Source organism: Zootermopsis nevadensis, unplaced genomic scaffold, assembly GCF_977971745.1.
Source record: "Zootermopsis nevadensis isolate Lab colony 2312 unplaced genomic scaffold, Znev_1.0 Znev_ptg000005l, whole genome shotgun sequence".
Lineage (NCBI taxonomy): Eukaryota > Metazoa > Arthropoda > Insecta > Blattodea > Termopsidae > Zootermopsis > Zootermopsis nevadensis.
The window spans coordinates 3,373,057-3,387,993 of NW_028259137.1; the positions used below are offsets into that span (position 1 = coordinate 3,373,057).

The 14,937-nt window shown below is 39.5% G+C and overlaps 1 protein-coding gene across 10 annotated transcripts in view; it reads right to left on the reverse strand.

Moving 5' to 3' along the window:
* LOC110841260 (band 4.1-like protein 4) overlaps window positions 1–14,937 on the reverse strand; it is a 334,673-nt gene that overhangs the window by 7,819 nt on the left and 311,917 nt on the right. For all 10 annotated transcript variants that reach the window (XM_022086634.2, XM_022086635.2, XM_087343391.1 and 7 more), the window contains 7 exons: window positions 12,956–13,074; window positions 12,660–12,744; window positions 11,204–11,449; window positions 10,735–10,911; window positions 9,818–10,009; window positions 7,567–7,779; window positions 6,623–6,907 (listed from right to left, as the gene is read on the reverse strand). In XM_022086634.2, the coding sequence (XP_021942326.1) occupies window positions 6,623–6,907; window positions 7,567–7,779; window positions 9,818–10,009; window positions 10,735–10,911; window positions 11,204–11,449; window positions 12,660–12,744; window positions 12,956–13,074 (1,317 nt within the window). The remainder of the gene's footprint in view (window positions 1–6,622; window positions 6,908–7,566; window positions 7,780–9,817; window positions 10,010–10,734; window positions 10,912–11,203; window positions 11,450–12,659; window positions 12,745–12,955; window positions 13,075–14,937) is intronic.

Genomic DNA, 14,937 nt, shown 5'->3' on the forward strand with positions numbered 1-14,937 from the left:
TTTCAGATGCTTCTGCACATCTACTATCGTGTACCCTCATGAGCCATCAATATGTCAATATTTACATTATTGATCACATATTGCTGACTTCGATGACAGCATTTTGCATTCTTCAGACGGTAAGTGTAATTCTTCCTATGATAATTATTATTCAATGTAATTTATATTATTACTTTAGTACAAATTTGTAACTGAATGAATCACTGGAAAGATTACGACTTCATTTCAATGTAAAATTTTTTACGTGCTGAGTCTGCGGTCGTCAGCGTTATTGTGCCGTTTAGTTATGTGGGTATATACTAGTGTTTTTCAGGAACATGATGCCTCCACCTTCAAGTGAGACAGCATATTTCTCAGCAGTGTTGGTATGCGTTAGCAAAGTAAAAAATAGAGCTGTCCTACTATACGCCATGCAGGCGCTTGGGGGGAGAGGAGGTATAGCTCCTACTCATTCTTGACCTCGGCACTAGATGGGGGTGAGTGGTTAGCGTCATGCCCCGGCCGCGCTTTACCCTCGGAAAAAGACCCCGGTACCCATTGTATAGGAGGCTGGGTGACCCCCAGAACCAGTCCGGATGCAGAGGAAAAATCCTCTGCCCCCGTCAGGGATCGAAACACGGTCGTCCAGTCACTATACTGACTGAGCTACGCCGGCTGTTGTTGGTATGCGTTACATGGTGAAACCACCCTGAAAACGGCATATCTTGATTCATTTTTTTCAATAAATACCATCTTAGGACATAATCACATCAGGTAAGAGCTTTCTAAAAGTAAGAAGTATTATAATTTTTTTTAAAATTTTCAAATTTAATTTGAGCTGAAAGTAATTATTTAGTATTCATAGGACCATAAATGTAATTTTTAATTTCCAGACTCGGAAAACTTGTAGTATTAAGCACAGAACGAGGAACCTCAATTAGAATTGCCAAATCTCCTCTTTCGGGTACAATTTATCATCCGTTTTATAGAGATAACCGGCTAACAACCTTGCACCGTAAAAAGAAAGATGTTTTGAAACCTCGATCAAAGCCTCAGATAGAATGGACCTAACAGAGGACCGAATGGAAGAGGAGAATTGAGGAGGCCATGGACTGAACACGGACCGGAGAGCCATAGTCTGATAGATATTGACCAACATCACAGAAGACAGTCATCTTCATACTTGTTTCCGTGAGAACCTGAAATCTCACATGTACCAATTTTGTTCCTCTTTCATTAAAGATGGGGGAAAATATGACCCATGTGCTAGACCTTGCATTCAGAATTAAATTTAATGGACTTGTCGATAGTTACACCTTTTCAAGATAAAATGGGATTCAGACGCACTTTTCCTGGTTTAACGTAAAAGCAGGGCGCACACCCTGAAAAGTTAGCTCTCCCTGCCTTACAGTATGTGCATTTTTTTGGTTCATTTAATGATGTTTTATCAGGTACGTAGGTTATACGCAGTCAAACTGCAGGATTACTATGAATGATGATCTGAGAAAAAACAGAAGGAATTAGCAATGGCTGACTCTGTCTTTTAAAGAACTTTCCTACGGACCAATTTTAATTTAATTGTAATTTTAACCCAGAATCTCTTCTGGAATATGCAGGTTTCACTATAATATGCTCTTGATGATAAATGGTATAAAAAAATAGTTCTACAGAGTTATTTTAAATATAAAATATATAATCTCTGAAATTAATTATGGATCCACGAGCTGACCATTTCAACAGATTCTTTATTACTGATTTGATATATTTCTTATTCATTAAATGAAGTACGTTCTAAGTAGTTTCTTAATTGGTTAATAAAGTTTCTTCACATTTATTTTTTAACCTTTCTACACAAAATGTTGACTTCCATTTCACCGAAACTATTATCTACTACAAGGTTACCAGATTCATCTTACATGTATCTAATGTTTCCCCAACAAAAGCCAACTGTCTTAGTTTTAATATTTTTGCGCTCGTTAAATGAAAACCGTATCGAATTTTGTAAATTCTTGAATTTATTCTCACTCTCCTACACCATGTTATTATCCCTCAGTCACACGAAAAATTAATTTGAGTTGCAAATTGACACCTATGGACGGTTCGGTCTTTTTAGAATCTTTGTGTAGTCGGTCAATAATTTGAAAAAATTCTGATTCAGGTTTCAAGGCTCCAATATATAATTAAAAATAAAATTCTGGTTCACTTCTACACCAGCTTTTAAAGAAATGCAAAAACAAATCCAACCCAAAATTACGCCAGAATGGTAAGGTATTCAAATGATAATGTGCCATTTCTTTTAAATTCCTCCAATTTTGGTAGTCTGGCGGCACACAACTAGTTAAGACGAGCGTTCACCTCTGAAGCCCACAGAAATTAGCTCATTCTTAAAGCACGCTATAAAACTCGTGCAATCGCTCAATCATTATAACAAGTATTATGCACAAATGGCCACTTCAGTTTCAACATAAAACTTCTGAATTCTAACTAAAATAAAATATATAGAATGATGGTGCAAATGTTACCCCACCCTCCCCGATTAAGAAATGTTATGTTTAAGTCAATAGTTTGCCAGCTTGCAGAGACGTAAAAACATTAAATGTTTGTATGCACTGATTATTTTACATAAAGGATAGATAAGGCAACAGATAAAACGACGACCTGTATCCTGATTACAAATTTGAAAGAAAAACTGTCCCTTGACAGTAAATACATTAAAAATGGCTTATCTCCGAGTTCCTTTAAGAAAAAAAAAATCAGCGTAAATAACAATCTTGGTATAGAAATGCAAAAGACAAGAAAATAGATTAATAATAAAACATTCAACTGAAGTTGATGAAAGACTCTTGGGTTACAAGCTGCGTCAGGTGGCTCGGCGATCGCGCTACAGAGGACCAGTTTGTTACGCAGCTGCCCCGAGGATGAGAGCAGAGATGGCTCTCGAAACGTTGGCACAAGATATGGTGTATTCACCATTCAGCCACCCGACGCGGCTTGTAGCCCGAGAGTCTTTTATTTTTACTGTTTTCATTTTCAATATTAGTGGCAGAATTCAATATGGAAAAAACAGAACTTCCTGAACACTAAACCTGAATGCCGACCACCAACAGATGTTTATTTATTTATTGTTTACTTAACGATGCTTTCAGTATCTAGATTACAAAGCATTAGATTAGAGGATGACTGAGTAATAAATTGTAAAGGATGTGGAAGGAAGCAGTCATGGCTTAATTGAAGGTATTACCCGGCATTTTCCTAGAGCGACTGATAAAACCATGAGACCTCAGTCAAGATAATTGGTCTCCAGGCCAAGGTTTGAACCTAGGAACTCCCGAAGCAGGAGAGCCAACCACTCAATTATGACGCTTAGTCAACCTGCATTGACCGTGGTCACTTGACAGCGAAAAAATGTCAAACTGTATAAATATTTATTTTACGAACTACAGTATAATGGTTAAAACTCATACTTTATGTTCATAAGATATCTGACAGTGTACTGCACCACTTACACTATCAACAAAAAAGTACCTTAAAATGGGCCACGATAATTCCTTTCCTTATCAAATTACTATTCCTGTCCATCGCCAATGTTTCTTCTGATAAACATTAAATGTAAAGTCCACGGATAAGAAGATGCGAAGTTAGAAATTTCTTCCAAAACTTGTGAATAATATGCCTCAGAGTCCGTGCTGAACGCGGAGGTAATATCAAACAGAGACTCGTTTCTTGATGTGATGTCCAACAGAAACGCTGAAAATGACGCCTACTGGAGCTCCAACTGAAGCTACCACAGGCCCAGCAGGCAGCAACTGACAGTCATAACACCTTTCAAAAGTTCTTCACGTCCGCTGCCTCGACAGAAATCCCGGAGTCATCTCGTACAGATCCGGGTTCGGTACTGGATGACGACGTGAGGTTCGTGGTGTATGAAGTGACACTGGAGCACGTCCTTTTACGAGCTCTTCGGTTTTCCTTCGATAATCATCGTTCCGCCATTGCTCCACGCTCGTCTACCACCGGCCCACACAGGGTGTGTGATAACCCTGACAAAGCAGCATTTTATCGTACTCTTGGTCTCAAGTTAGGGGGTTTCATCTCTGATCTGAAATTTTGCTGGTCTCAGAATAAAGGAAGTTTAATTTCATAATACACATGAATCTTGGAATTTTATATAAAAAATTTGGGCACCTCGTACATTAAACATGCGTGATTTGCCTTTCTTCGTTTAAAATTTTGTCGGCGTGAGTTACGTTGTATTTCACTGTTTTTTTCAGAGTTATTGTTTTAGTAACAGTTGGTTTATATATATATATATATATATATATTCTTATAGACTATAGTTCAATATTATGTTCTAATATACATATATATTTTTCTCACTGACGGTCCCAGACTTTCAGCAATAAAACCAATATTTATGCACTGACGCAGTTAAAATTGTGAAATTGAATCCCATCACATAAGAAACAAAGTGGTTGACCCTCGTGTCATACAGAACTGGATGCGACGCTCTAATTTCTTGGCGACAGGTTATCTCAAACAGAACTCCGACGACAAGACCATCAGATTTAATCCCACCATATTTTTTTATATCGAGGCCTACTGAAAGGTCTGCAAACAGTTGTGCGTGGATGCCGGGAGCGAGCACTTTTAGCGCAACGATTGAGATACATATATACAACATTTAATCATTATCACTGCCATAAACAGTAGTTTTATTGAAAAGACCGTCTATTATTTCAATACGTGTTTTTTTCTTTTTTAACTTGAACAAATATTTTACGCTAAAATTATTCATGGTATAAACACGTTACGCTCAATAACTCAACAAAGTACACTTTTATATGATAAATTCCATGCACAAGACACTATATGCATATATTATAAATATTTTTAAATAGGAAACGAAAGCTACACGTGTTAATTACAGTTTACAAGAAATATAAAACGAACAAGACAAATTAAAGCTTTAAAAAAAAGCTTCACCAGTAAAATCCCTTACACAAGAAAAAATGTATCTGGCATGATACAATAATTTATTGCAGACGTGCATCGTATAACACCACACAACCTTATTTCAGTAATACAGCATATATTTGATGACTGAGAAAAACAATGTAAGAACAAAAGCAATTCCTTCCCCTCGAACAAACTTACTGAAATATTTCATGATGGAATATACTATAAATATTGGTAAGTGTGTACGTTAAGCACCATTAAAAAGTAAAATAACGCCATGTACGGCCATCACGCTGTAAAAAGGGTGGCCACGTCTATAAGACAAAACACTGACACTTTAAAGCGGCACATCCGCGTACGAGTCTGACTCGCGAGCCTGGCTCGGATATATTTCGTGACGCGTGTATAGCAGACTCGGCTTCTGACACCCCACCCAAAAAACGAGTTTGGTTCGATGGAACCCGAGCCGAGCCGGATTCGCACGTGGATGGGCCGCTTAACACTATCGTTAAGTGACGTCCAAGCCCTGATTTATTTTTACCATTTAAAATGGCAGAAATAATTATTCTGGCGTTATTAACGCAGATAAAACTTCTTCTTTCTCTTCCTACGACATTTCCCCTCCATGTGGGCTGTCCGACATAAAAAAACATTTCATTTTCAATACACATACCAACTGCAAGTAAATTTAAAATGCACAATCACGTTATCGCGTCGGAGGTTTTACGAAAAGGAAGACGACGATTCAGCGCAGATAACACCTGGAAATCCCACTACTACGTATTTCTTGAGGGGGCATCACACCATGAGATAACATGTATTAAAACTTATTATATTTTGTAATAATTTAACTATTATTAGTGTTTTGTCCCGCATTTCTTGGCGCAAAAGTTATAATTATGTCGCTATTACTATAAGGTGCGAACGTACTGTTCCGTGCACATTTTACGAACAATATCAAAAAGAATATTATTTACTTTGCGATGTATTAGGATTTTTGTCATGTGTAATTTATCCAGAAAACAGCGTATGGTGAAGGAGTTGCTTATTATACGGGACCACAGCATAAAAATGACGATTCATGTAAAGCGACGTAACAAGACACAGACCTGAGACTTCTTTATTACGCTGTCTCCTTTACAGGAGGTTGGCGACATATTATGAACAGGATCCTTCCATCCTTTTCTCGGACTGGGACCTGTTCATATACGTTCTTGGCAGATGATCCAGAAGTGGTTTGCCATTGCCTTCTTCTATGTGTGAATGGAGTAATTGTTGGGATGCCACGGAGGAAAACTCCGTGTTGCCTAGACCACGGCCTTGCCCAACATAAGTTATAAATTCGGGCACCGCCGGGAATCGAACACGAGACCCCAGGATTACAAGGCCAGCGTTCTAACCGCTAGACCACCGTGGCGGTTTCAAATGAGACGACTGATCATGAAATCATAAAAATATTTAGCGGCTTAATTTTGTCCATTTAAAATAAACTGATGTTGATGGAGGAACTTGCACGAGTTTATCAGTCGAATATCTGGTTGGCAAAACACCGGACTGCAATGTTTACAATGAATACGGTACATAAGATCTTGTTATCTCAGGACACTTAATATATTCATACTCTGCTAATTATCAAATAAAGAAACCAGGCGGTGGAGGGGCGGACGGACAGACTTCTTCCTCATACCTTGGCACGTGGTTATTGTTGTTATTGTTGTTCCGACTTCGTACGGACCCGGCTGGGCTGTGACTGGCCGAGCTAGAGCCCGAATTCTTATTGACGTCAGCAATCATGTTGTCATTTCCAATGTTTGGGGGTTGATGGTCAGTCTCGCCTGGGTTAGCCATGGAGCTCAACTTGGGAGTTCCAGGAACCTCGGGTCCTGCGGGGGGCACCTGCGGCGGTGAGTATGGGGGAGGCGGGCTGTCTCCGCTGCTGGGAAGTGGGCACCTCTCTTCCTGAGTGGAGCAGCTAATGAACAGATCATCGTGTATGAACATCCTCCGTAATGAGTACAGACTTACGAGCTTGATTTTGCCGTCTTTACATCCTTTATACATGTTCATTTCTTTTTCTTAGTTTAATCAGTTTAGTTATTATTTTGCGTTCTGTGCACGATGTGTATGAAATAAGTGCATGTCATGATTCAACTCGAACGTTAAACCTCAGAGTTAGGTCTAGGTGGCAGCCCACGGCTGTTCTCATACGATAATCATTATAGTATGAACACATCAATAGCATTTCATTCACGTCTTCCTCAGAGTTAACTATTATTTAGAGACTCGAAAAGTTCTTTGTTTTTATAAAACCTATTTCATCACCGTGTTCACAAAAGCCTGCCACTGGACACTACCCTGAGGCAACTGATTCCAGTTCACATCGTCACAAACCCATTTCGCTAATATCCATTTTAATATTATCCTTCTATCTAAGCATACATTACCCAAGCTGTCTGTTTTCTTTTATATGATGATAACACAAGCGACATTTCAGATAAAGGCGCAATTACAGAAGAAATCCGAGACAATATTAATTTTTTTTATTTTTATGCAGTGTCCGGTGTTCCTATTCAGTGCTGCCATCAGTAATTAATTACTATTTTCAGTGTCGTAAACATCATGTGGCTATACCTTTTAGTTCTCCTTGGAGAACGGTGGTTTTGCTTGTTGTTTGGGGACATCTTGACGCGCATAGCCTTTGCGTTCGTTTCAACTATCTTGTACGGAATCTCCCTGAGCTGTGACTCGCTCATCCCTTCTGTGTCAATCAGATCAAACTCTAGGTGTTTCTTGAGTTCATCCGGTAAACGCGGCTTGTTCTCTGACGGAGATCGAGACCTTGACCTACGAAAGTAAGATGAAATTCAGGATTCAAATACATTCGAAGACGTGGGCTGCTATAATATCCAAAACGTCATCATCGAATTATGTATTTATTTTTAATGTGTGCTGTTTGACTAGACGTTCATGACTATTAACACAGTGCTTGATCAGAAAGTTCAGTGAATGATCAAATACCTATTAAGTCATTAATTCTTCCAGGAAGATGGATTGGCAGAGACTGTACAATGCCTTGGCCTCCACGTTCACCAGACATAACACCACTGGATTTTTTCCTGTGGGGTTATGTCAAGAGCAACGTGTTCCGAACACCAGTTAATGGACTTGATGACCTGAAGGCCCCTATCAGGAATGCGATCTCGACTATTCCAGCGGACATGCTCCACAGAACATGGCAAGAGCTCGAATATCGTCTGGACATTCTCCGTGCTACCAAGGGAGCCCACATCGACGTCTACCGAGGTCAGTAAGAAACTTCCAGAGTTTCACTGTAATCTGCCGCAAACCGCATGTGGCTAGCTCAATTTGTTTGCGCGCCACAATTTTTCAAATCCCCAAAGGGACTTTGTGGACACACTGTATATTTAGAATGTGAAGTTGAGTGTACTTTAACTGAACTGAACGATGCCACTAGACAGGGGACCTCGACAGGCCAATCAGTGAAGTAAATTTTTATGGCTCTTATAACCAGCGTTTGGTTCCTTGAAAGGAAATGGGATTTCTCACTTTGGCACCACGTCGAGGCAATTATTAGGCATAGCTACTGGTAGGGCCAGGGGGGGAGGTCAGACTAAGACAGGTACCCTGGTCCTCCAGGTTGGGGGTTGGTCACAAGGCTAACAACCTTGCACCGTAAAAAGGAAGATGTTTCGAAACCTCGATCAAAGCCTCGGACGGACAGACCTAACAGAGGACCAAATGGAAGAGGAGAATTGAGGAGGCCGTGGACCGAATACGGACCGGAGAGCCAAAGAAGAAGAAGAACTTGTCCCCAGTACTTAACGAAGCACCATGTCTTGCAGATGTGTGGGAGAGTAGAGGTACACATTATTAACCTCAAAATTAGATGGAGGTGAATGGTTTGCACAAGTACCAGCCACTTTAGCCCCAAGGAACACTTTGGACAGGAGACGGGCGGGCTCCAGTGCCCGTCCGAAGGTGGCAAAGAGAAATATTATTCCCTACCATGAATTGAACCTTACAAAATACAATAACTGAATGGAGAGAAGAATTGGAACTGAGAGGATTAAAAATAAACAGTACTAAAAGTAAAGTTATGAAAATAGGGAGACACGTATTAGAACAGGATGAAAGAGACATGGAAATGAGAAATTGGAACAAGTAGGAAAGTAGGGGTCATGGAAAAGCTGATAATGAGATCCTAAATAGGCTAAAGAAGGCAAATAATGCTTATTACCAATTAAACAATAAAATATTTGGAAAGAAAGAATTGAATATGAAAACCAAGAAACAATTCTACCAATTAGTTATAGAACCAAGACTATTATGTGGCAGCGAGAGCTGGCCAAACTTAAATAAATTTTCATCTGAAGTTATGGCGTTGGAAATGAAATGTCTCAGGAAATCAACGGGGAAAACGCGCAGGGATACAACAAGGAACACCAAAATTAGAGACGAGGTGGGAATTAAACCACTTAAAACAAAATTGGAAGAAAAACAACTGAAATCGTTTGGACGTGTTCGAATGTCAGACGAAACAGTTTCTGGAAACTAGAGTTGAGGGTACCAGAACAAGAGGAAGACCTAGAAAGAGCTACTTGGATAGAGAAATAGGAGAGGCAAAGGGGAAAAGTTTAACGCAGATGAAAATCTTAGCAAGGGATAGGAAGGAATGGAGGAGGTGGACCGAGCGATCGACCCCGACGCTATAAAGGAAAAATGGGAGATGAGAAAGAAGTAAACCCATCATCCACCCGATTACGAGGGAAAAGTGATTTTTGAGAAGGAGAAAAGTAAACAAAATAAAATATTAAAATGTGAATTCGTTAAAAATACCGCGTTTGGTAAACCAGAAGCATACCTGTGCTTCTTCTGTTTGCGTTTATGGTGGTACGAGAGTTCTGATTCAGTTTCCATGCCACTGTTCATATAACCAGAGCGTCTATTGGTTACCACAGTCGCCTGGTGAATACCTGTCCCACCCTCGGCTTGCCTTCGCTGCACTTCCTTCCACTGAGCTTCGGAATCTACGAGCTCATAATGGCTGCCATGCCTGCAAGGAACAACTGCATACATAATAACGTCATGACGAGACAACAGCATCCTGTTCGGCCACTCGTAGATGCACATCATGGAATAAATGTGTCCTGCCGATAAAAATGTGGACAAAGACCTGATCAAACCTCGATCGAAGCCTCGGACGGACGGACCTAACAGAGGACCGAATGGAAGAGGAGAATTGAGGAGGCCGTGGACCGAATACGGACCGGAGAGCCATAGAAGAAGAAGAAGAAGAAGAAGAAGTTGTTGTTACAAAGGAAGGCATGTGTTGAGCGTTTTATTACATTACGCTCCTGTTACGATGTCAACGTCCCTTTTGTCAGAAATGAGTTTAAATTTATATTTGATGCTATTTGTCACAGCAAGACTACAGTTTTGAAACTTATGTTTCGCACATAACAGAGAAATATGTTTTAAACAAAGCATATGAGGTTTTAGTTAATAGTTTAGCAACCAATCAGGAGCTAGGGAAATTAGGAGGCGTTCCCTTGTTCTTGTCATTGAAAGGTCTGGGGATTTATTTACAGAACCTCACAACACATGAGGTTACGACTGAAATCAACAAGAAAAGAAAATTGCATTAATGGAAAACAAACAGCACCTCAAGATAGAATTATGACAAAAACAGAGCGATTTGTTACGTGGCAAAAAACCAGCTACAGTACAATCTTGCTGGATGACGACAAACATGCCTCTTCTGTGGTTTGGCAACGTTACCTGTGTCTGCCGGATCCCTTATGTCGATGTCGATGGTGTTGATCTTGCTCAGAACCTGAGTCACGTTTGTTCCCGTGGGAACGGTGCCGGTGCCGCCGGTGGCCATGCGACTTCCCCGAACACTTCGATAACTCACTTTCATTGTCAGATCCTCTACGGCTGCGATGATGGCGATGTCTGGAACAATAATGTTATTGGTGTGGATGTCGATATTTGCAGATAGTGAATAATGAATCTGAAAGGATGTGGACGGAAGCGGTCATGGCCTAATTTAAGGTACGACCCTGGCATTTTCATGGAGGGACTGACGGAAACCACAAAATACCGCAGCCAGGAGATAGCTGGTCTCCCCCCTCTCGCCAAATATGAAGCAGAAGTGTTAACCGTTCGACGACATTTGGTAGTACCAACCTATATTGGTCGTCGTCACTGGATACTCTCAAATTACTTCTGGACTGGAAATACTAACCTTTTACATGAGCGGGAATCATTTGAACTTTGGCTCTCAACACTCGAAGACCTCCTCGTGAGACGACTCAGTAGCTGACCGTTGTTCCCGGCAGACCTAACGGAACGAGGGCTGGAACTGGTGTAGAGGCCGCGCACATGGGGCTGGGTCCAAGGAGCACTGCGGGTGCTGCGCGGCGAGTCAGCACGAGGATGCGATGGTAAGACTGCTGGAATGCTGCATGTCGATCGATACAGGCTGCCGACTCTGCGCCAGTGTATCGACTGGTATTAAACTAAGTATATGTTGTGCTGATTAGCAGGGGTTTTAGTGTCAGTGGTTGAAAAATGGACAGAATTGTGAGATTGGGGTTTTCGTGGTGTAAAGATGGCAATTTTTTTTTCTGGGTTAGGACACTGTGTGGACTCGAGCGCAAATAAACCTGTAAGTCCAGATAGAGGTCCAGAACAATGCCATAGCAGGAGGTTGTTAACATAAGAAAAACTCCACGGTACAAGTTATTCATTGTGCAAGTCAAAGAAATTCACAACTTTTATAGAATGTGAACATTCATCACTATATGACATCCGAGGTTCTCACAATGATAAAGATATTAATATTGATCCTCTGGGTTGTAACGCCATGCAGACTTGTAGGTCGATACCAATGTTTCAGACGAATACACTACCTCAGGGCTCAGTCCTGATGATGTTCCTCTAAACATGGGTATCTAACCTCAATTCCACATTACAACACTGAAGTCCAACATCACCTTCATTTCTGTGTATGTAAAAACCTTAAATTTGATCGTGCCCTGAGCCCAGTGTATTCCAGCTCGGAATATAAACTGTTGTTAAAAATCCAGCGAATTTTACGACAACTACGTCATAGATGCGGCAAAACCTCAAATAAGGTCAGAAACGTAATGAAATGATTTATTAGTTCTACGTGATTTAGCCCGAAATACTTTGCTTTTTGTGCCCTGTCTGCACTGAAGACTTGCCAGTACTTACAGAATTCATGGCAGAACCAGTTTCATGGTTCAAAACGTATAGCAAAATCACCAAATATTCTTGCGACACATATCACAATCATAAAAATTAGAACAATTTCACTTTTTGAACATTCCATGCATAAAGTGCATGAGGAGAACGCATTATGAGCTAGTCGCGTCCGTCGAACTAATTTCACTCGAGAACCACTGGATGAAATTCAGTATTGTCAATCAGCATAACCTCAAAAGTTATATTTTCGAATAACCTATGAATCGTAAGAAACAAAATGGCGGCTAACAAAACACGTGCTGTGGGACCAACAGTGAGGTGCTGCACTCTGTTGCCCAAAGTTCGAACTATGACAACGATGGCCGAACAGCCATCTTTGTACATGACTGTGTGAGAATCTTAAGTCTCACAATTGTAGCATATTTAAAATATCTTTTCATTTTCGTTAAAACATAAAAAGAAATTGTACTCACGACTGGGCTGGCTGGGGTATTGAGACTGCTTTGATTTCTTGAGGAGGAATGTTTTCATTATTCACGTTTTCTTCAACTTTGGGAGCTGTAATGCAAAAATAAACAGCAAGAATAATAATTTGATGCAGAAGTAATTAAATTTTCATGTGTTGTCACAATATGTCAACCAGACTTATGCTTGTAATAGTTAACACTATTTTTAAGATCATTGTCACTGTATTGGGTAAGTTAAAATGAGTGTTTTCATTTTATATTTATCAGTGGGCAAGAACTTCTTTCTAGAGATCTGAGCTTACCGTCTTGCGCTCCTTCAACTATTCGTCGTTGATACCTCCGGCTTGGCGTACGCGTAAACTGCGGAGGACTTCGCATTCGCAACTGCGCATCTCTCTGCGCCTGCTTCTCCGTTCGGCCACTAAAAAGGCACGTAAAGAGAAATAACAAGTATTTATTGGGCTCACTTTCATTTGTTCTAGAGCGAGCATTGTATGCACAATTTGCGTTCAGAGAAGTCTGAATTACCGGCTCTACTAGTACGAGTAGAGCATTGGCCTTCCAGGCTAGCAATGCGAAGTGTGATAGTAACTCAACAGAGGTCTCTAGTTGCGCTCTGAACACAGGCGATAAAGTTTGGTCGATAGGTAAAATACCACTAAGAAATTTCACATACATTTACTCAAAATGCATTAATTAATGACGCAACAACCGATCATTTTTTGTAAGTACGCAATTTTTGTCTGAAAGCAATCAGACTGACAGCACCAATGCAAAAATATATGCAGAATAAAACAACATACAGTTGTTTGCACGCAAATGAAAGTCAATTAAAATTACTTTTAATAATTGTATTATAATTAGTAATGATTTTATTTTTTATAATCATCTTTGTTAAGAATTATCAATAAAAATGTTTTTTTTAAAGTACTACTTTTCATTTTCATGTCATTTTTAGGCAATAATTATCTCGTCAATGATGACCAACAGTTAAGTATATGACTGGTGTATCGTTTAGTTGAATATCGTTCGCGCTATTATTATAAAAATAATTTAATTGGTTTAGAACTTGAACTGACAGCCAACTAGCAAGCTTGTCCCTTATCCCTTTATGAAAGGAACGCCGGAAGAAAAAAAATACATTTCTGTGTGTGCGTGCGGATTATCTCATACCAAAATTTAACTCGCTTTGATGCACACGTATACGATTTGTCTCCCAAAAGTGGAGAGTCAAGCCGTTCAATGTGGACTAAAAATTAAATTAGTTGAATATAATAACGGTATCCAACATTAAATTAAGTGGAAACTGATATCAAAAGCGTTACTTTGTAGGTACGGGAGAACAAGACGGGGAAACTGGCGGATAAACCGAGAACAAAAGACACTCTAGTCTGTACGCAAACTTTTAGTTCGATTAACATGATAACATAATGCGAATTTTGGTAAACAACGCAGAAGCTTTGTTTGTTTCTCTGGGTATTCGCCGTTGAGAACTAAATGTAAATGTTGCTTCATACGTTGTTAACCTCAGTAATAAATTAAGTTGAGTAGTCAGCTTCACGTTCCAGTCGCTTGGACAATAAACCCAAGTATATTTCTGTAAATAATCAAATTTGTTATCTGTCAACAGTTTCCTATATCAATAACTACCTTTCAACTTTTAAACCAATTAAATTATTTTTAAATTAATAGCACGAACGATATTCAACTAAACGATACACTAGTCTTATGCTACTTAATTGTTTGTTGTCATTAACGAGAAAATTATTGGCTTAAAATAACACGAAAATGAAAAGTAGTACTTTAAAAATAATTTTATTGAAAAGTCTAACAAAGCTGAATTGAAATCATCACTAATATTTACTAAATTAAATAATATAATATTTAATGTAGTGAAATCTCAAATATTCTTTTGTTTCGATCGAGGTTATGTCACTAACTAACCAAACCTTTTGTGGTAAAAATGGCGGCTTCCGGGCCACATCTTGTCCGAGACAACTTGCAATTAGACTGTTATTTTGTTTTATTTATTCTGAATGGTCTGTAAAAATTTGTGATTCTCATCTCTTATGTTTCTTTACGTACAAGTGATGAACATGACACCTGACTTCAAAATCCTACCGTGAAATGTAAACTTTTCCAGGTAAAAACTGTGTAACATACACGGCGTTACAGATGCAAATTTCAAATAATATGTAGCACAGGAGTAATCTGTGTACATTTCAATAAAAATTTACATTTGCGCACATACTACGTTCATTTGTCATTAACAGTGCACAGGGAA